This window comes from Lutra lutra, chromosome 4 (assembly GCF_902655055.1).
Source record: "Lutra lutra chromosome 4, mLutLut1.2, whole genome shotgun sequence".
Taxonomy (NCBI): domain Eukaryota; kingdom Metazoa; phylum Chordata; class Mammalia; order Carnivora; family Mustelidae; genus Lutra; species Lutra lutra.
Genome location: NC_062281.1, coordinates 177492551 through 177512700, shown reverse-complemented (window position 1 = coordinate 177512700; position 20150 = coordinate 177492551). Strand labels below are relative to the sequence as shown.

Sequence of the window (20150 nt, the reverse complement as noted above, 5' to 3'; positions counted from 1 at the left end):
CTCCTCTGGGGCAGCTCCTCTGGGCTGCTGGTTGAGTCAGCCTTAGTCCCTCTCTGCTCTGCTCCCCAAGTTCAGCTCTGAAACTCAGCTGCCAGGAGTTCAGGAGAGCCCAGGTCACCCTGCGAAGGTTCTGATCCATACTGGACTCCTACAGGTAACACACCTCAGGGCCAGGGTTCCTTGCCAGGGTCCCAAGGGGCAGACACTGCCACCTGGTCTCCTGGGTACCCTCTGGGGCCTTAGGGGTCGAGGCAGGTGGGAGCGGGTCTGGGACTGGGACATTGACCAATGGGTCGGTCCCATAGTGTTGAACGGGGGTGGGAAGGACCAGACGCTGGATTTTAGCTCTAGAAGAAGGAACTACAGGGAGGGGTTGCTGCTGGGGACCCTAGGCTCAGATGCCCACAGCCCAGCCCAGGCGGACCTGCAGGACATTCCCCACCTCCGCACTCCTACACACACCGCCAGAGGACCCCTGGGGCCCCCCAGCACATAGCACGACATAGCCCAGACGCACGTCCAGCAGAGGATGAAGTACACAGGGCACATACCACACTATGCTGTCATCCAGAAAGTCACTGAAGGTGAATAACAGTCACCCACGCGGCGTCACACTGGGACATGGTGCACCGACACACAGGCAGTGACACAATCTTCACACCCACAAAACAAACAGCCTCATAGACGCCTCCGTGTGCAGAGCCGTGTTGTGTTGGTCTAAGACCCTTGCAAGGGCATAATGTCACATGGGCTTGGGCCCCGGGCCACAGAAGAGCCCCGAGCTGTGTGCGGGCAGCACCCAGCACTGAACAGGGCAGATGTTCGGGAAGTAGTGCTAATGCGGGGCACACGGGCGTTCACACGGGTGTTCACACAGGATCAGACCAGGCACTCTGTAAAGACAGCCACACCAAGCCTGTGGTGCGGGCAGCAGAGGGAGAAGGCGCGCTCAGGCTTGGACACAGACTCGGCAGGGACGGCCCAGCTCAGGCAGCAGCGGGCACAAGCCAGGACTTGCCTGCCAGAGAACTCTCTTCCCATCTCGGGCCTGCCTGGTGCCCTGACCTGGCCTGGGAGGGGATGGGATGGGCAGCAGGGGAGGAGAGACGGCCCAGTGGGCTCAGGCCATGCCTCCACTCTGCCCACGACTCTGTCCCGGGCCCCCTGCCACGTCCACATGCCCCTCGGAGCTGGGCAAATGTTTTCCTTCCGGAGTCAGCGTGGTGCCCGGGCAGCCTGAGCTGCTTTGCAGCCCTTGGCCTCTGCCGCCAGGCCCCTGGCCAGGTCCTGGGTCAGGAGAAGGGGGAGAACACATGTGGCCAGAGCAGAGGGCGCCAGGGGCTACAGGCAAGAGGGCATCCCTGGCTGGACGCCTCAGGGGGAGTGGGTAAAGTGGTTACCTCAGTGGGGAGGAAGTGGGGGTGTGGGCTGGGGAGGAGGTTGCCTCAGACAGGAAGGCCAAATGGGCCAGGGCAGGGTGGAGGTGAAGGGTGGAGGGAGACAACCCGTATTGGTAGGTTCCCAGGGTCGGGGGGAGCAGTGAGCAGAGCCGGGTGTTTGTGTGTGTGGCCTTCCTCATGTGTGTACAGGAGTATTTCTGCATTCAATTAATCAAGCTTTTACCAACTGTCTGTTGTGGGCAACATATGGGCTTTTGGGGTGAGGCGCTGTCTCTGTCTTCAAGGAGCTCACAATCCAGTTGGAGGAGGGGCAATGTGTGTGCAACACTCGGTGTGATTTGTGTGTATCTCGGGTCATGTTTTTGTCCCAAGTTATACATTCTGTGGGGCCTCGCGTGCAGGGTTCAGAATATGTCAGGCATGTCCCCTGGTGTGAGCCAGGGTCTGGGACCAAGACCGCATAGGGTCCTTGGTGCGGGACAGGTGTGCACTGGCCTGTCCATACAGATGGTGGGGCGCCCGTGTGATCAGGCGGACGTCTCACTGTGGGTGGGCGTGTCTGCACATCTTCAAGTGTGTCTGTATGTCTGTGAGCCAGTGTGTACCGGGGCCCATGGGTCCATGGGTGTGTCTCATGCCACCTCGAGCTCAGCCTTCCTGGAGTCGTACTGTGCTCACCGCCCAGGCATGTATTTGGGCAGAAAAGAGCCAGCAGCTCCAGGATGGACCCTGTGTTTGGGCAGGGCTTGACCTGCCCCCTTGATCTGCCCCCCCAGGTCGCCACATGTGCCCCAGCTGATGGGGCACCGTCCCAGCTGATGCCCCAGAGGGGACACCCATTTCAGGAGAGGCTCTGGGCCCTGCCCAGCTGCCTCATGGCGCACGGGCCACAACCTGAGGCTGATGCACTCTTGGACCTCAGCTTCCTGACAGAGGAGGAGCAGGAGGCCATTGCTGATGTCCTGAAGAGAGATGCCCGCCTTCGCCAGTTGGAGGAGGGCCGCGTCAGGTGAGGCAGGGCAGGGGAGCCCGGGAGAACGGGGCCTCAGGCACTGGGAGCCCCAGTGTGCCCCTGCTGCCTCCCAGTGTGTGGCCTGTTAGATATCTGGGTGGTTCCTGTTTTTATTCACTGTTCACCTTCACCCTTAACTAGCGCAGCTCTCCACCTCACCCAAGGCAGCTGCCTTCCTGCCTCCAGGCTCACCCTCTCTGACTCACTGGTCATGCTGCAGCTGGAGCTCCCCAGATCTGTCCTTAATGTCCCCTGCTGAAACCGCCCATGGTTCCTCAGCACCTCATGTCAGGAGCCAGCTCCTAAGTGCGCCCGCAAAGCCTCCCTGATTAGTCCCTGCCAGCCTCCCCAGTCTCATCCTCCACCAGTAAGCCCCGCCCCCGATACACATACCCAGAATGTCCACTCGAGCCACTCAAGAGCGTCAGAGTCCCTGAATACAGCCTTCTGTGCTGTTCCTTCTCCCTGGAAGAGCACAGTGGCAGAGGAGCATGTGACTTAAAAGTAGTGTTTGGGGACAGGAAGACACCTCTTAGCTATGTAACCTAGGGCAACTCTCCTGACCTCCCTAGCACCACTCTCCTCATCTGTAAAATGGGGCTAAGGAGCACTACCTCCTGGAATTAGGAGGGGGCATTATGCACAGTAGTCACTTAATGAATGATAATTATTCTCCTTCTCTGCCTGGAAAACTCCAATTTGTCCTTCAAGAAACTAGTCAAATGTCACCTCCTCTGGGAAGCCCTCCTGGATTCCCACAGGCAAAGCTGGCCCTTCTCACATCCATCATGGCACCCACCTCATTATAGTGTACTTGTCTGTTCTGGATCCAGTCTCCCCATCAACCTGAGCTCCTTGATCCAGAGTAAGGATTGAGTCTGATTTGCTCTTGTGTCCCTGGCCCCAGGTACAAGGCCTAGCACAGAGTGGGTAGCAGGAATGTGGTTTGGATGACAGCCACACCCTCCCCTATCCCCCAGCAAGCTCCGGGCCTCGCTGGCAGACCCTGGGCAGCTGAAGATCCTGACAGGAGACTGGTTCCAGGAAGCCCGCTCACAACGGCACCACCATGCCCACCTTGGCTCTGATCTTGTCCGAGCCTCTATCCGCAGAAAGAAGAGCTCCATGGGTGAGAGGAGATCCCCGGGGTGAGACTGGCTACACAGAGCCCAGGGCACTGGGTATGCATGTACAGTAAGAGAGGGCCCCTGGTACTGTGTGTCTTTGGGTGGGCACCACCCCTCCACGAGCTCCTGGAGGTGAGTGAGCATCTCCAAAGGCCAGACTTCCTGAGATCCAGGGTTCACAGAGCTTCTCACCCGGGCACAGGAGACCAGGCTCCAGGCAGCGATGGGGAGGCTGAAGCTGCCGAGAAAGAAGCTGAAGAGGAGCCAGAGCCCAGGTGAGGAGGTCTGGCAGGGGGAGAGGAGGGTGCCTATCAGTCCTCTGGGGTCTATTCCCTGACAACCACCTCTCCCTTCTCCTAGGCTCATCATGGACAAGGCACCCCAAGAGACGCTCAGCAAGGCTGAGGTGAGGAATGAGTGACCCCCGAAGAGGAGGTGGGAAGTGAGACTCAGGAGACCCTGGTCTGGGCCACTGTAATCCTCCTCTGTCAAATGGGGACAGACACCTGGCCTCTAAGGGAATCTCAGAATCTGGCTCTTAGGGGTGGTGGGGGGACTGAGCTGGGTGAGGTTTAGGACTCAGAAGTTACTGTCTGCCACCAATGGGACGAGTCAGACAGGGCATGCCGTGACACAGGACGGAATGTGACATGCAGGCCCCACTGGTTTGGCAACTGGTTAGCTGGTTACCAGCCCTGCCTGGAGGGCTGTGCTAAATCCATCTGGGATAGCCAGCTGGAGCCTCTGGCCTCTGACCCTATCGTGACCTTTGACTCCTTCGTCACTAGTCCCCACTGTGATCTCTACTCCTTGCTATTTTCAGAAACCTGATTCCCCTTCACCATATGTCCCCCTAAAGTCTTCAGATCATGAGGAAGAACCCCAGGCCCAGGAAGGTGAGTGGGAGGGTGTGTGTTGGGGACTACAGAGAGGTTTCAGGGACCAGAGGCATCTCTGAAATGACCCCAACCACCTGTGTTCACCTTCCTTCCCCTTCCTACTCTCTCCTTGGTGCGCGTATATGCGTGTGCGTGTGCGGTCTCAAGGGCTTCCCGCTGGACTGGAGCCTGAATCCGCAGGTCACGGGAGTGGCAAACCAGTCCCTCCAAATCTGCTTAGGGGCGGGCAGGAGAGGGCCACGCTCAGTAGCTCATGCCCCACCCCAGCCCCGGACTCCGGGGCCCCGCAGGTCAACACGGAGGAGGCGGAGCCGGAGCCGGAGCCACGGCCGCGGGGAGCCGAGTCGCCTCCACCCCCAGCCCAGGTAGGCGGGAGCGGCCGGCGGCTGCTCCCAAGACCCGGAGCGGATTCTGGGCGGGGAGTGCCCGTGCACCAGGCTGAGAGCCGTCTGGGGAAGGGCTGGGAAAGAGAAGACGCCCCGTCACTTACCCCCTGCCCCACGCTCCCCAGACCCAGACGGCGCCCGAGATCTTGCAGAACGGGGAGGAGGCTCCCGGCCCCGGCCCCTCCCTCGACCGCATGCTCAGCAGCAGCTCCTCCGTGTCCAGCCTCAACTCCTCCACGGTGAGGGGTGAGGGCTATGGCCTGGGGACGAAGGAGACGGGTGGGGGACGCCACCCTCCATATCCCCGCGCGTAGCCCCGGCCTCACCCCTCCCTCGTCCCCTGATCTGAGCAACCCCCCCCCCAACCCCGCCTGGACCTGAGCCCTGCACACCCCCCTCCCCGCGCTGACCTCCACCCCCGCCCGCAGCTGAGTGGCAGCCAGCTGAGCCTGTCGGGGGAGGCCGAGGCGGGCGCGGTGCAGGTGCGCGGCTCCGTGCACTTCGGGCTGCGCTACGAGCCCGGCACCGCCGAGCTGCGCGTGCACGTGATCCAGTGCCAGGGCCTGGCGGCCGCGCGACGCCACCGCTCCGATCCGTGAGTGCCCGACCCGCTCTCGCTGCACCTCCACCCCGCCACTCTTCTTGGTCGATTTTCGTCCGTCTTCAAAGTGGGAGTATCAACGTCCTTGGGAGGCGCGGGGGTTGAGTGAGAGAACTCCGGGAAAGCGCTGCCCGGAAGCTGTGCTCTGGGCTGGGGCTGGGGAGGCCCCCCCCCGGGGGGTGGGGGTAGGCGCTGGGAGGGCCCCCCATTCAGCTCCGGTCCTCTCCTCCCCTCCCACGCTCCAGCTACGTCAAAAGCTACCTCCTCCCGGATAAGCAGAGCAAGCGCAAGACGGCGGTGAAGAAACGGAATCTGAACCCGGTCTTCAACGAGACTCTGAGGGTGAGGCTGCGACGACCGGGCGGCCCCCCATGCATGAACTCAACGCCCTTTCCTGCGGGGGCCTGGTGGCTGGGGCAGCCAGGGTATGGTCGTTGCCCGTCGCTCCGACCCTCTGTTGTGCGGGAGGAACGGCAGGGAGGCCCTCCGTTCGTGCGTTCCCCAGTGTGGGTCAGTCCAGTGCTGGGCATGGCGCTAGTCCAGACCTCCCATTACGGCCCTTCGAGGCTCCCCCAGATTCCGTCGTGCAAGGAGCGCGGTAGGACAGGTCCCCGTCCATACTGCTGCAGCGCTGAAGCCGGCGCCAGCCGCCGTGGTCCCTTAAAGCGCACCTCTTGTCCCCAGTACTCCGTCTCGCAGGCCGAGCTCCGGGGCCGCGTGCTGAGCCTGTCCGTGTGGCACCGCGAGAGCCTGGGTCGCAACATCTTTCTAGGCGAAGTCGAAGTGCCTCTCGACACGTGGGACTGGGACTCTGAGCCCACCTGGCTCCCTTTGCAGCCCCGGGTGAGGCAGCCTGCCCGCGTGGGGAGACCCAGCGACGCAGGTGTCCGGCCTGCACCCTCCCCGCCCCAGCCCCCTTTCCTTTGCTCCAGCCTCCTCTGACTCCGCCTTTGACCGAGCCTCCCCTCGGCCTCGAAACCCTACTGCCACCCCGGGCGGTGGTTGGGCCCCCCGGCTAGGTGCGCCCCATCCGGGTCTGGAGACCTCACCCCTCGATGGCCGCTTTCGCTGGGGTCGGCTCCCTGACCTGACCGCCTCTCGCAGGTTCTGCACTCTCCCGACGACCTCCCCAGCCGCGGGCTGCTCTCCCTTTCCCTCAAGTACGTCCCCGCCGGCTCCGAGGGTGAGTGCCCCGCCAGAGGCCACGCTGGACGGGACCTGGAAGGAGGGGGCCTCCAGTCCGGCGAGGGCGAGGGGCGTCCGGCGAGGGCATGCGGCGGCAGGGTCTGAGCCGAGTCTCTGGGCAGGCGCGGGACTGCCCCCCAGCGGGGAGCTGCACTTCTGGGTGAAGGAAGCTCAGGACCTCGTGCCGCTGCGCTCAGGAACCCTGGATACCTACGTACAGTGGTGAGGGGCTTGGGACCGTCCTGGCTACCCTTCTTCCCCGCCCTCCCCCACCGCCCACGCGCTCTGGAGCTCCCCACCTCTGACAAACCCCTCGTAATCAACCGTTCTTGATCCGCCCCCCAGTCTGATCCTCGACCACTGTGCAGGGGTGAAGGGGACAACTTGAACAAAAGCCCAGAGTCAGAAAAGTTAAAGACTTCCTTCAGGAGCTGCATTTCAGAGTGACAAGCCATGGGACTTGTTGGAGAGCTGAGGCTGGGGACCTGGGAGGTCACAGGGGCTCTTCCATGAAAAGACCTGGAAGGTCAGGCTGTGGGGCTTGCCCCTGAACTTGCAGTTCAGTGGTTTTCAAAGTAAGCTCTGGGGGACCTCTAGGGGTGCCTCCGGGTGCTGCCTCACACTCAGAGAGTGAAATGAAGTTGGGTGGATCAGGTTCTAAGTTCCCAGCCCTGATTCCACGCATAGACGTTGTTTTCTTCTACTTCTGGGTAATGTTTTATCTTGCAGGGTGGGTTCTGAGGCTTTAAAAAGTCTGGAAACTACTTCTGGGGGCAACAGGGAGCCAATGAAGGTCACTGTGCAGGGAAGTAGCAGAACCGTATTTCAGAGACTTTACTCTGGGGTCCTACGAATAAGAGTTGTAACTTTTAAAGACAAGAGCCTGAGAGGTAGCTGGCCCAAAGGTCCACGAATAGTGAAGGTTTGAGTTCAGGACATAGGCGGGAGCCAGAGGGCACGGACATTGTGAGGGAGAATGGGTAGGATCTGGTGACTGGTTGGTTCTGGGGAGCGTGAGGGGATAGCCACTTGATTGCCAGCCTACCTGCCCCACAGTTCAGTGCTGCCCGATGACAGCCACGCCAGCCGCCAACGGACAAGGGTGGTACGACGCAGCCTCAGCCCTGTGTTCAACCATACGATGGTTTACGATGGCTTCAGGCCTGCTGACCTGCACCAGGCCTGTGCTGAGCTCTCCCTCTGGGACCATGGGACCCTGACCAGCCGCCAGCTGGGGGGCATACGCCTCAGCCTGGGCACTGGTGAGTGGGGCAGGGCCCCGGGAGACCTGATGCTAATACCAAGCTCAGCGTGAGGCCTTGGGCACTTCTCTACCCTTCCCTGAGCTTTGGTATCTACTTATGAGCTGGGAGTGGCAGTGGGTAATCTGGGACCCGGAAGGCATTCCTTGGGACCTTAGGGTGTCCGGGGTAACCATGTCCTTCACCCCTGTCTGCACATATCCAGGCAGCAGCTATGGGCTCCGGGTACCCTGGATGGATTCCACAGAGGAGGAGAAGCAGCTGTGGCAGATGCTTCTGCAGCGACCATGTGAGTGGGTGGATGGCCTTCTGCCCCTCAGAACCGACCTGGTGCCCAGGACATAGCTGCCCTACAAGCTCCACCAGACTCCCCTCTGGACCCCCATCTCTGGGCCTGCCCTTGGCCAAAACCAATAAAGTCTATTCTAAGGGCAGCAAGGGGCTGATGTCTGTTTTTGGGCAGCAAGGGCGATGGCAGGAATGGGCGAGGGAAGTGAAAGGGAACAGGTGAAGGGACTTCAGACTCAGAAAGACCTTAGGAAGCTGGTCCCAGGACCCCCGGCCCCCCATACCTCAGAAGTTGCCAAGATCCAGAGCGCCTGGGTGGCTCAGTGGGTTAAGCCTCTGCCTTCAGTTCAGGTCATGATCTCAGGGTCCAGGATTTGAGCCCCACATTGGGCTCTCTGCTCAGCAGGGAGCCTGGTTCCCCCTCTCTCTCTGCCTGCCTCTCTGCCTACTTGTGATCTCTCTCTGTCAAATAAATAAAATCTTAAAAAAAAAAAGTTGCCAAGACCCAAGCATACAAAGATATTCTGTTTAATAGTCTGCCTGGCCATACCTGATCGGCTTGGGGGTATCTCTATGGTTGATCCCCCCCCAATATCGCTAAGTCTGGGCCCTACCCCGCCCCCACCCGCCTGGCCTCCTCCAGTTGGCCCTGAGTCCTGGGGTAGGTGAGGTGTATCGGAAGCTACTTGTGTCTTCTCCATGCACCCATCCTTGGGTCCTGCCTTCTGTCTCTGAGCTCTCATTCAGCCTCCTGTTGGCCAGGGGTGACTGGCGTGGATCCTGCTCGCTGGGCCAAGATGGCTCTCCAGATGCGGCACACCATTCCTCCCCTGGGGAGAGCAGGCTCAGTGTGGCTCAGCCAGAATACGGCCTACCCCACTGTCTGCCTGATGCGCCTCCTGCCCCTGGGGGACACTGTGTCCACGAAACTTCCAGGGAGGAACTGAAGCAGGCATGTAGCCTGGTGGGGGGGTGGTCAGACTCTGGCCACCAAGAAGCCACATGCGTGGGTCATCCCTGGAGGGCTCAGGACATACCTGATGCGGGTGTAGATGAGGTCATCTCGAGTGGCACAGGTCAGCAGGATACGGAGGGTGAAGCTGTGGTTCAGCAGCTGGTTGTGGACAAAGACCCGGATGTAGAAAAGAATATCAGAGGGAGATGTGTCCAGAGACCCAGGTACTAGCTCTGCTGGGCTACTAACATGCTACACAGCAGCCAACGCCCCCTGGCACTTGTTTCCTCATCTGCACCATGGGGGGTACACTAAGTGCTCTTGTGTACTGAGAGTCTCGGCATGAGGGAACGAGTGAGAAGAGCTGAAAGATGGGCAGAGATGGAGTCTCTGGTGGGTGGGGGTCAAGGACTTGGCCCGCGCTCTCCCCCTCACCATCTGGATAGTGCCTGAATCCACATTCAGTCCCTGTAGCCACTGAACCAAGCCCTGGTCCACCGTGAGAGCAGCTGTGGAGGAGAAGTCAGGCGGTCAATCCAGGGATACCTCCTGGCAGAAGCTGCCTGGCACTTGCCTTGAGTGTTCTCCAGCTATGGCATACTCACCAGGGGGCTCTGGGGACAAGGCGCAGGTCCCTGCCTCCCTGTTTACCCGCTCCAGAGCTTGCTGCACCAGGGCCTGGCACTCTCGCTCCTTCTCGGCCAGGACATCTCGGAGCCTGTAGGAGAGCGCAGAGGTGGGGCCAGTACGATGGAGCGGAGAGTGAAGGTGAAGCTGGCCCAGAGGGCGTGGGCAAGTCCCTGGGGCTTTACCTGTCAGTCTCTGCTCGCAAGAGGCCCAGCTGCACCACTGGGGTTGGGGGTGCTTTCTCTGGTTCCCCCGGGCGCCGGCTGATGGTCTCCTGCTGCTTGGACTGGGGTTCCTCCTCTGACCTCGGTGGTACCTCCTCTGTCTCCTCTTCTGCCAATCCAAGTGACTGGGGTGAGCTCCCGCAGTGAGAGAGAACGCCCATTTGGGACACTTCCCCAGACACCCGGCAGAGGGCGCACGGCTCTGGGTACCCAGCCATTCATTCCCGCCCGGGTTGAGCTTAACCCCCACCAACCACGCCCCCTACCGGCCCCCGGCGTGCATGTCAAGCCCCCAAGGGGGTCACACCCTCGCCGGCAGGCAGGATAGCTCCACTCCTGGGGTTACCTGGGCCCAACACGGCCAGGGCTACCCGCACCGCTCGGCTGAGCAGCGAGTCCAGCACGAACATCCAGTGTGGGCGGATCTGGCGCCGGCGGAGGATCTGCTTCACCTGGAAAGGGAGAAAGGGCGCGGCGGGACTCAGAGGTGGGGCTCGAGTCGGAAAGGCCTAGAAAGTCTTGAGCCAGAGGCGAGTCGGGTAGGCGGGCTTGGGGCAGAGGGAGGAGCTGGGAAACTAGGACGGGATAGATGTCCCTTTCTTGACGGCTGTATCTTCACGGGGAAGACGTGCAACCTTGCAACAAGTCCTTGCACATTCCCGGGTACAGGGAGCTGACTACATCTTATTGGGCAGCTCGAACCGCGAGAAGGCTCCCTCACCGCGTCCGGGAAGGCGAAGAGCGGTCCGTGCAGAAGCGAAGGCCGGAGGCCTTGGGCCCGCAGCTGCCCTTGCAGCGCCCGCAGCTCCTGGGCCAGCTGCCGGCGGTTGGGAGTGTGGATGTGCGCCCCGAGGCAGCGCAGTAGCTGTTCCACATGATTCCTGCCCAGCTGGGGCCCCTGGGGAGGAAGAGAGGTTGTCATGGGTGGGTTTCCCCCTGAGTCAAGAGAGCTGCAGGTGGGGGTGCAGGTGTGGGGGAATACCTCTGCGGACTTGCAGGCCCCGCCTCACCACCAACCGGCGGAGCGGGGTGGTGGTGTGTGGCTGTTGGTGGAGGTGGTTGGGACGCGCACACCCACCTGTTCCTGCTTCAGGCCCAGACTCTCCGCCAGCGAGGGCAGCTCCTGCTCCAGCACTGCGGCCAGCATGGCCCGGCGCTTGCTCTCTTGGTGCAGCAGGCTCAGCCTGGAACTCTCCTCAGGGGACGTGGGCTCCTCGGCCCCCGGTTCCTCAGGCACCCTAGTGCAACCGGGGAGCTGCGCATGGAGGGCGGGTGGCCACAGTGCCCGGCCGCCTCCACCCCAGGGTCTGAATCCTGGCTCTTTTGAGGCCAGCCTCCCAGGGGTAAGAGAGAGGAGCCTGGTACTGAGGTGGCACAAGAAATACAAGTCGGAGCATCGGTGAGGAGGCCCCCAATCCCACCCTTGCAAGTGGTGGGAGGCGCCCAGGGCCCCGAGGGGGGCTTTCCCACCGGAGGGAATACAAGAGCAAACCCAGATGAGGCAAAGCCCCGCCAAGACCCTGGGCTCTCACCGGAGGTGGCTGGTGTCTCCGTAACTGAGGCAGCGCTTCGGGGGACTGGGTGGGTGCTGAAAGGGTGCCTGAGGGTGTGGGAATGTCTGGGGCTGGGTGGTTGGGTCAGCTGAAGGAGTGGGGCTGGCTGAAGGGGCATCTGAGGGAGGGAGGAGGCTGTCAGCCTGGGCCCCCCATTCAGCCCTCTCACCTCCACAGCTCCTCTCCCTCAGCCCAGTGCACCCACTCCCTCCACCTGCATCTTACCTGAGGGCCGCAGTGCATGTCGTGGGGAGCCGGGGCTGCGGCTCCTCCTCCCAGGCTGCAGGAAGGGGTCCCCCAGCAGTGCTTCAGCACTGGCTCGGAGGCGGGGGTCTGGCTCAAAAGTTCGGAGAAGAAAGGCTTGGGCCTCCGCTGACAGAGAAGTGGGCATTGGCGGATGCACCTTGTACATGCCCACCTGGGAGGGGTCAGGGAGGACGGAAGAAGGTCAGGTTTCCAGGTGTTCAGGGCTCGGTCTGTCGCCACGCCCCCCGCCCTGTGAGCCAGGCCACGAGTGAGGGGTCTCACCTTAAACATGGCCGCCTGCGGGCTCCCTAGCTCATGGAAGGGGGGGCGACCTGTTGCCATCTCGATAACAGTGCAGCCCAGTGACCAGATGTCAGCTGCCTTCCCATACCCTCGTGGGCCCTGGTCAATGATTTCTGGTGCCATATACTGGAGGGTCCCTGTGGTAGAAGCCGTGCCCTTAATGCTCATCTAGGCATTAGACGATGTGGGGGTGACGGGCTCTCATCCTCTAGCCACCCGCACCCACCCTGAACTCTGTCATCCAGATAATCCCCATCACCTACCCTGGGGGTCAAACACCTATCCTGAGTTTCCTCACTCATCTTGGGCTCCGTCACGTTCTGACTCCCTCACGCACAGTATGGCCCACCACACATCCCAGACAGCGTCATCCACTCTGAACCCATCACACACTTCTGCCCACATTGACACTTCCTAGACACTAAATTTGCCATCATGGACTACTCAAGCTCCAGTTCTAGACTCTATCACCTCACCCCCAGCGCAATCACCGGCCCTTGGTTCCATGTCCCATGAGGGCTCTAACTCCACAGCCAAGGAGAAACACCATTCCCCGGAAGGTCCTAAGAGTTCTTCTGTCCCAGGTCAGTGTTCCCACTCCCCACCCCACACCCCATTACCTGTGAAGGTCTCAGTGCAAGGTGTGATGCCCGCCAGCCTCTTGGAGGTGCCGAAGTCAGAAATCTTGAGCAGCCCACTGAAGGTGTTGATCAGCACATTGTCCCCCTGAGCAGAGTGGACCTTATGCTCAGTGGACATCAGGCTGGGTTCCTGATGGAGGAACCGGACCCTGTCCCTGGATCCCACCTCCTACGATCGAAGCCTGACCCTGCCTCTGTCAGCCTCCTCTCTCTGCCACCCCACTTATGACTTCCTGGGTGCTGGCACCTGCTTTGGCTTCAGGTCTGAAGTTCTCTCATTCCCTTGGGAGCCTCCCTGGTGAATTCCCCCACCCTTTGCAAAGGGGTCAGCCTTCTGAATGCAAATTGCTGTTCTCTGTCTGGACCCCTGTGTTCCCATGACCCCCGCCACCAGCAACGGGACTCACCTTGATGTCTCGATGCACTATGTGGTTGTCATGCAGGTAGCTGAGTCCCTGAAGGGTCTGGCGGGTATAGAAACTGATGGTGCTCTCATTGTCCTGCAGGGGGCCCCACACCGACCGCAGCAAGGAGGACAGGCTGCCTGGGCAGATGCAGTCCAGGATCATCACGGGCACCCCCTGACTCCAGCCTTCAGCTCTCTGCTCAAGGCCCAGGCACACCCCAGCCATGGCCCAGACTCCATCCCCACCCAAGTATACAGTGTCAGCTAATTCTGAGCTACCCCACCCACGCAGGCTAGGATTCATTTTCCCCTAGGGTTCTCCACCCCCTTCCTGGCCCCATCCCCCTGCCCCACACATCCAGTTCCACTGCCATCCCACACTGGGCACGTACCTCCAGGCACTTCCTCCATAAAGATCTTGAGGTAGCCGTCCTGGCTGGTGGAGCCCAGGTAGCGCACGATGTTCTTGTGGCGAAGGCGCTTGTGCAGAGCAATCTCTTCATGCAGGGGCTGAGAGAACCTGAGAGCAGGGAGCAAGAGAGGAACAGGCCACTTTGGGGCAGAGACGCTCACCCAGCTCCAGCGCCAGGCAGGCGGGGCCCCCAGGACCTGCCCCAGCCACAGGCCCCTCTCTGATCTTCTCCTCCATATCACCCAGCCCACAGGCCCCCTCCAGACCTCACGGCCCCGCGTGTTCCCTGCCATTCTGCCCACAAGACCCCCTCCCCTTGGGCCCTGGGCCCCGCCCCTACCCCCCCCCCCCCCCCCCCCCGCACACCGCACCTGCTGTCCCGCTCCGGGATCTCCTTAATGGCTATGCGCACCCGCGTGTGCCGCTCGCGGCCCGCGTACACCACCCCGTAGGTGCCCTTGCCCAGCACCAGTCGCTCACCCGTCTCTGTGTACTCATAATCAAACTGCGGGGGGGCGGGCGAGATGGGGGCTCGGTGAGGCCCCCAGCCCTTCCCCACCCCCACTTCTGGCGCTCCCAGGCCCCCTTCCTCACCTCCAGCACCTCCCCCACGCCCTCTGCCTCTTCCGCGGGCGTCGTGGAATCCGGATTCGTCACCAAGGCTTGGATCAGGCCGCAGAACCTGAGGGTGGGGGAGGTCAGGCCGACGGGAGGGGCACGTTGGGCGAGAACTGTCCCCTCCCGGGGCGAGAGCACCCAAGGAACATGTCCCTTCCTTTCCCTCACTCCCCGGGCACCCCAGCCATCCACGCGCACCACTGGCAGTGCCCGACGCTGGGGAAGCAGAGCTGCACGTCCTGCGCCGGGGGCAGCGCGTAGAGGAAGCAGCAGCGCTCATCCCGCTTGGAGGAGCTGGGAAGGGAGGAAGAGCCGCCGTGAGCGCTAGTGGGCTGGGGGCACTCCCCTCCTGGGACCCCGCCACCACCGGAGGTCTCTCCTCTCACCTAACCCCGCAGATGGAAGCCACTGGGAAGGTCCAGCTGGAGGGAACGTCCTGGCAGAAGAAGCTGGGTCTGAGGGGGGTCCTGGGGGACTCAGAGAGTGGTTTGGGGAAGGGATGCCCAGCAGTGACTTCACCTGGGGTTCGGGCTCCAGCAGGCTCAGGGTCACTGCGCTCACCGGGTCGGTACCCTGAATCTCCAGCCTGGCAGGCAGCAGCACCTTGTTCATCTCCAAGACCAGCACCTGCACATGATGAGGAAGGGGGTCCGTTAGAGAGGCCCCACCCCTCTCCCAGGTCCCACACCCACACTGGGCAGCCTCACCAAGCACTGGTCCCCTTGGGGACAGGCTGTCTTGAGTGGCTGACAGGACTGCAGCAAGAAATGGAGCCAGAAGTGAGCACGGTGCGGGGGTCCTTCGGGAAGCTCCAGCGTGGGTCTGAAGTGCTGGTACAGCAGGAAGGTTTCCATCATGGACACCAGGTACCTGCCGGCACAGCCTTGTCCTCAACTCAGCCCAGGCCCCATCTAGCACTGCCCGGGAGAGCAGACTGGCTTGGAGGCAGCCAGAACATGGGTACCGGGTGTGGTGGGCACTGGTCTGGAAGGGGCCATGTCACCAGCTCTGGGCTTGGGCTAGAATGCGGGGGTACATGTGTGCAGGAGCAGACAGCTGAGGCCGGGCCCAGACTGCAGAGGAGGCCACCTACCATATGGGAGCATTGAGCTTGTACAGTTGCTCTGCGGCCAGCGCCACCTGGGCGAGGTCATTGGCGAGGATCTGAGCTCCCAGGTAGAAGCCTACATCCCAGTAATACTGCATCTTCTCCACAGAGCCTTTTCGGGCCAGCAGGCAGCCCAGTTTCATGCCTGGGAGAGAGGGGTGTGGGACCTAGGGAGTGTGGCTGTGGATTTGGGCAAAGCCCAGGTGTGGGCCACGACATCCATGTGGGGAGGAACATAGAAACAGGCGCGGGGTGCCTGGGTGGCGCAGTTGGTTAAGCATCCAACTCTTGGGTTTCACTCAGATCATGATCTTGGGGTCGCGAGATCAAGCCCTGCATTGGGCTCTACGCTCAATGTGGACTCTTCTTGGGATTCTCTCTCCCTCTGCCCCTTCCCCTGCTCTATCTCCCTCTCTCTCTCAAATAAATAAATTGAAAAAAAAAAAAAAAAAAGGTGAAAGCTTTGGTATGACTCTCAGGTGGGAGTAGGAGCTCGGGGACAAGGAAGGTTTGGGGAACGAGTGTATGTCAAATTTGGTGTGTAAGGAGCACAGGTGTGGGCTTTGGCACACTTGTGGCCTCAAGGGCTCATGAGGGCCCAGGATGGGTATGAGGGTCCAGGTGTGGGTTCTGGCAGAATAGGTCCAAAAGAGACAAGGCCAGGCTCCAGCCGGGTGTTCTCTCTGCCCACGCTCTCCCCTGGCCCGTCCAAGGCCCGCTGGTGGGAGGAGGCGCACAGAGCTGGGACTCACCTATGAGCTGGAGCTCCTCAGAGTCCTCGAAGCGCTGGCCTGCAGCAATGAGCAGCACAGCCGCATTGATGCCTGAGTGGAGGCTGGGCTCTACATCAAAAGCCTTGCGATACCTGGGGTAGGGGTGGGGCCTCAGGGCTGGCCCGAGGCCCACAGCCCCATTCTCCAGCCCACGGTCTACTCGCTGGTGCCCCTTACCAGTGGTAGGCCTGCTCCCGGTACCCAGCATCCTGGAAGCCAGAGCTAAAGAACATGTCCTTGTAGACACGGCCGCACATGCAGCAGAGGTCAGGCACCACGGAGCCCTCGCTCTGGACCAGCGGCAGCAGCACGGCCAATGCCTTCTCCCGGTCCCCCGGCCTGTTCCTCCTAGGGAAAGGGGAGCGCAGGCCGGGGCCTTACCTGATGACCCCACCCCACTCTAGCCATGACCCCCAGATCTGCCACCCCCCAGGCGGCAGTCCCATGTGTCATCAGTGGGATCCCAGTCAGCAAAGTCCCTGAACAGCACGGATCCCGCTCAGCAGGGACCTTGCATGGCAGAGACCCATGTCCCTAGGAGGCTAGGACCTGAGCCTTGTTCTATCACTCACCGGTTGAGGGCAAACGTATAGTGGAAGCAGACGTTATGCTGCTCAGCCACATCGCAGGTGGGCAATGCCTTCAGGGTCTCTACCAGCTCGATGATGGCCGAGTAGTCCTGCGGAGGGGGACAGTGCACACTGGCACGATGGCCTCTGGGGGGGGGGTCCCATCGCCCCCCCAGGCACTAAGGGAAACCTTGAGTTTGGGGCTCCCTCCCATCCCTGAAACCCCATCTTCCCATCCCCACACGTGACACAGAGAACCCGCTGTGGGCCCCCACTTCCCCGTGCTGGGAGACAGTGACACGATCGATCCCTCTTACAGACAAGGAAACTGAGGCTCAGAGACATGAGCCCCTCTGCTCAAAGCCACCAGCACGCGAGTGGCACAACCAGGAAAGGGACTGGGTCTTTTCTGAAGTGGGGTGCGGCTGCCCCACCTGCCTTCCTGTGCTCCACACACCTGCACGTCGCGGTAGGAGAGCAGCAGGTTCATGACAATGTCGGGGCTCAGCAGCTCCACGCTGTCCAGCCTCCGCTGCAAGCGAGCCAGCTCCTGCCGCAGCTGCTCCCCACAGAAGCGCTCCCGGGCCTTCCGGATGTCCTGCCGGATGGTCTCCCGGAAATAGCCACTGAGGGCCCCGGCAGAGGAGGGAGGGGAAGAGAACGATGGGGCCTGTCCCTCAGCCAGGCCCATCGTGCCCTCGCCAGCCTCTCCTGGTGCCCTTTCTCTGTACCCCATTACCAAGAGTCAGTAGGCGTGGTCTCCAGCAGCCGGACCAGCCGGCCCACCAGGGGCGTAAGCAGGGCCTCGGTGCCCACCCTGGCCTGGACCAGCCCATCAGCCAGTCCCCTCAGGAGGCCAGCATCACCGCACAGCACTCGGCCTGCAACTGTCACCACATAGGGGATCAGGGTGTAGCTGCCAACACAATCCTGGGGGGAGGGAGGCAGCAATCAGGGCAGATCAGAGGTCAGCACCCGGTTATAGAGCGACAGTGAGGAGGTGAGAGGTCAGCACCAGAGGGGACTGGAACAGCAGAGAAAGGGCACACATCGTGAGCTTGGCAATAGGGAACAGAAGGCCACATGGATGTCAAGGGAATTGGGTCAGAGGTGACTGAGGAGGCCAGGAAAGGTAGTGGGGGTCGAAGGGCACACTGGAGCGGAGAGTGGATTCTGCTCACCGAGTTCTTCTGGAAAACATCCTCCTGCAGAGGACAATCCAATCGGTATCCTGGGTAGCCGCTGGCCCCCTGCCCCTGCCTGCCCCCGCCCCCAGACACCCGGCCACCTACCCGAAGGGCCTGCAGGTCAGGGAGGTCAGCCTGGGAGCAGAGCAGCACGTTGTTGGTCATGCTGAAGCTCTCCCGCACACCAAGGTGGTAGAAGAGCGAGGGCTGCGCCAGGGAGCTGCTCACCTCCAGCACCACCACGTCTGTGGGGGCACAGGCAGAGGCCCTGAGCCCGGAAGCCTAGCTCCGCAGGCAGGGGAGGAGCCTTGGAGGCTGTCCTGGCTCAGATGGCCTCCCCCTTTGACTCCAGCAGGGTACAGTTTCGCTCTGGCCTCAGTTTCCCCCTTCTAGGTCCCTCTGGCTCTTACACAGAACGGATATTATCTGCGGTGTTGCAGGAGAGGCTTGAGCTCCACGGGCTGGGACCCTCATCCCACTGCTTAGAGCCTGCGGGTACGGGGCACGGTGCTGTACCTGTGTGTAGAGCTGTTTCTATCTTTGTGTGTGACAGTGTCTGTGAGGGCCGGTGTGTCAACATATGTGCGACGTGGGAGTCTAAGGCTGTGTGGGTCTTTGTGTCCTCGAGGTCGAGTCAGCCTTCATCTTTAGGCTGTGAGTTTAGAGCCGTCAGATAAGCTTGGTTCCCAGACTCGTGGATGAACAAATAAGTGTCGGGGCGGGGCGTCCGGATTGGAGGAAGGGAGGGGACTAGCCACCTTTCTGGCCACGCCCCCTAGCAACCCTGCTTAGCCTCCAGCTCCGCCCACTACCTCGCAACTTCTGGGGCCTCGTAACCTAAACTCCTTCGCCCAGAATCCCGCGCCGAAGGGTCCCTTCGTTTCTCTTTCTGCTTCTCTAGCCCGATCCTCGGAAGTAGTGTGTTACCGCCCCTGGACTCCAGCGCCCCCCCAAGGACCGCCTCTTTCCCTAGTCCAAGCTCCACTTCCCCGGATCCGCCCTCACGAGCTCCGCGCGAGATCGACTTGAGGCTGAGCCCTCCAACCCCACTCTTGAGATACTACTCTCTGACCGGCTCCCAGCCTCGCCGCAGACTTAACCCCGCTCCCCAGGCACGGTGCCGACTCCAGAGTGCTTTAAGCCCCAACCCTGAACCCCGGAGGCTCCGGGCCTGGATCTACTAAGTCCCAGCCCGAGCCCGGCCGTGCTCCAGATCCCCTAAATTCCGCTTTTATCATGCCCCTATCTCGAACCCCTCAGCCTAGCTCACTTTGTGCCCCCCGGACCCCACACCGGTCTCAGGGTCTCCCCGGCGTCGCCGAACAACGCCCCTTTCGGCCCTCCTCCGGAACTCTAAGCCCCGCCCCGGGCCCGGGGCCCGCCCCCAGCGCGAGCTCACCCGCGTTGTAGAAGGAATCCAGCGCTGCAGTGTCTCCCAGCGCCAGCGTCCCGAAGGGCAGGCTGCGCAGCTGCGGTCGCGGCCGCGGCCCGGAGAGTTGCGCGCAGGCCTCGCGCAAGCAGCGCAGGGGCAGCGGCTCCGCCTCGGACTCCACCCCGGGCTGCGGCTCCCGGGTCAGCACGTAGACCACACTGAGCGGCCGGCTTCGCGCGTAGCCCCGGCCGGGGGTAGCGGCGTGGGGCCGGCCCCGGCTCAGCGCCTCGGCCAGCGGGTCCTGCCAGCAGCTGCCAGCGCGCTCCAGGGCTCCGGACCGCAAGCACGGCCCTGCCGTGCGGGGGCGCTCGGGTGTCGGGCGCCCGGCTCTGGGCACCCGGGGAGGGGCAGGAGCCAGTGGCTACGGATCCAGGAATCTCAGGATCGGGAACCTGGTACGGGATCTGGAAATCCAGACTCTGCCAGAAGTCCTGTTCCGGGAATCTGGAGCCCAGGGCGAAATCCGGGGTCCGACTTGCAAGGTCCTGAGGATCTGAAGTCGGGGATTGGGTCCAGAGAATCTGGGACATCCAGTGATCCGCGGCCCAGAGTTACGTAGGGGATCCCGGGAATCGGTCCTGGCGTGTCCACCACCGGGACACCGCAGGAAAGAGTCTGCCGTGGCTCTCCCCTGCCCTCACATGTAGGGCGGGCCCAGCCCTTTCCCGGCCGACTGGAAAAGCTCCACCCTCGGCCCTGGGGCAGCGCCGCTCCCTCGCGGCCCCAGGACTTGGCCTCTCCCCTCCCTCCTCTACCGGCAGAACCACTGAGACTGGCGGCTTCCGGAACAGCTTGTGCCCCCAAGCAGGCCAACCAGTGTGGATGGCTCAGAGCGGGCACCTATAGGATGTGTGCCCAGGCCGGGACTATGGGGGAGTTGGGAACTGCAGGAAGTGCCCAGCGGGGATCTGTAGAATGAAGGCATCTCCAGAGACA

The 20150-nt window shown here is 61.9% G+C and overlaps 2 protein-coding genes across 3 annotated transcripts; one reads left to right on the top strand and one right to left on the bottom strand.

The window, feature by feature from the left end:
• Positions 1-8306, top strand: SYTL1 (synaptotagmin like 1). 2 transcript variants are annotated; one of them, XM_047726810.1, is made up of 15 exons: positions 1-154; positions 2177-2409; positions 3393-3541; positions 3742-3814; positions 3900-3945; positions 4363-4435; positions 4586-4803; positions 4950-5063; positions 5253-5419; positions 5671-5767; positions 6110-6268; positions 6530-6608; positions 6733-6832; positions 7667-7872; positions 8078-8306. In XM_047726810.1, exons 2-15 carry the CDS (start codon positions 2219-2221, stop codon positions 8215-8217), a joined length of 1812 nt encoding a protein of 603 aa, XP_047582766.1. In that variant the 5' UTR covers positions 1-154; positions 2177-2218; the 3' UTR covers positions 8218-8306. The 2 variants fall into 2 exon arrangements, with proteins under 2 accessions (XP_047582766.1, XP_047582767.1); XM_047726811.1 differs by having other exon boundaries at positions 3736-3814; positions 4706-4803.
• Positions 8307-8672: 366 nt separating this feature from the next.
• MAP3K6 (mitogen-activated protein kinase kinase kinase 6) lies at positions 8673-19070 on the bottom strand. Its single transcript, XM_047726809.1, has 29 exons — positions 19053-19070; positions 17888-18027; positions 17777-17800; positions 17335-17525; positions 17053-17221; positions 16599-16705; positions 16204-16374; positions 16006-16118; positions 15239-15398; positions 14853-15015; positions 14665-14772; positions 14532-14581; positions 14344-14439; positions 14122-14209; positions 13899-14032; positions 13508-13635; positions 13117-13253; positions 12689-12794; positions 12048-12205; positions 11745-11937; positions 11499-11637; positions 11045-11204; positions 10655-10864; positions 10313-10418; positions 9928-10075; positions 9721-9833; positions 9551-9624; positions 9198-9274; positions 8673-8990 (listed from the first exon to the last, which is right to left on the bottom strand). Exons 2-29 carry the CDS (start codon positions 17945-17947, stop codon positions 8900-8902), a joined length of 3474 nt encoding a protein of 1157 aa, XP_047582765.1. The 5' UTR covers positions 17948-18027; positions 19053-19070; the 3' UTR covers positions 8673-8899.
• Positions 19071-20150: the final 1080 nt, after the last annotated feature.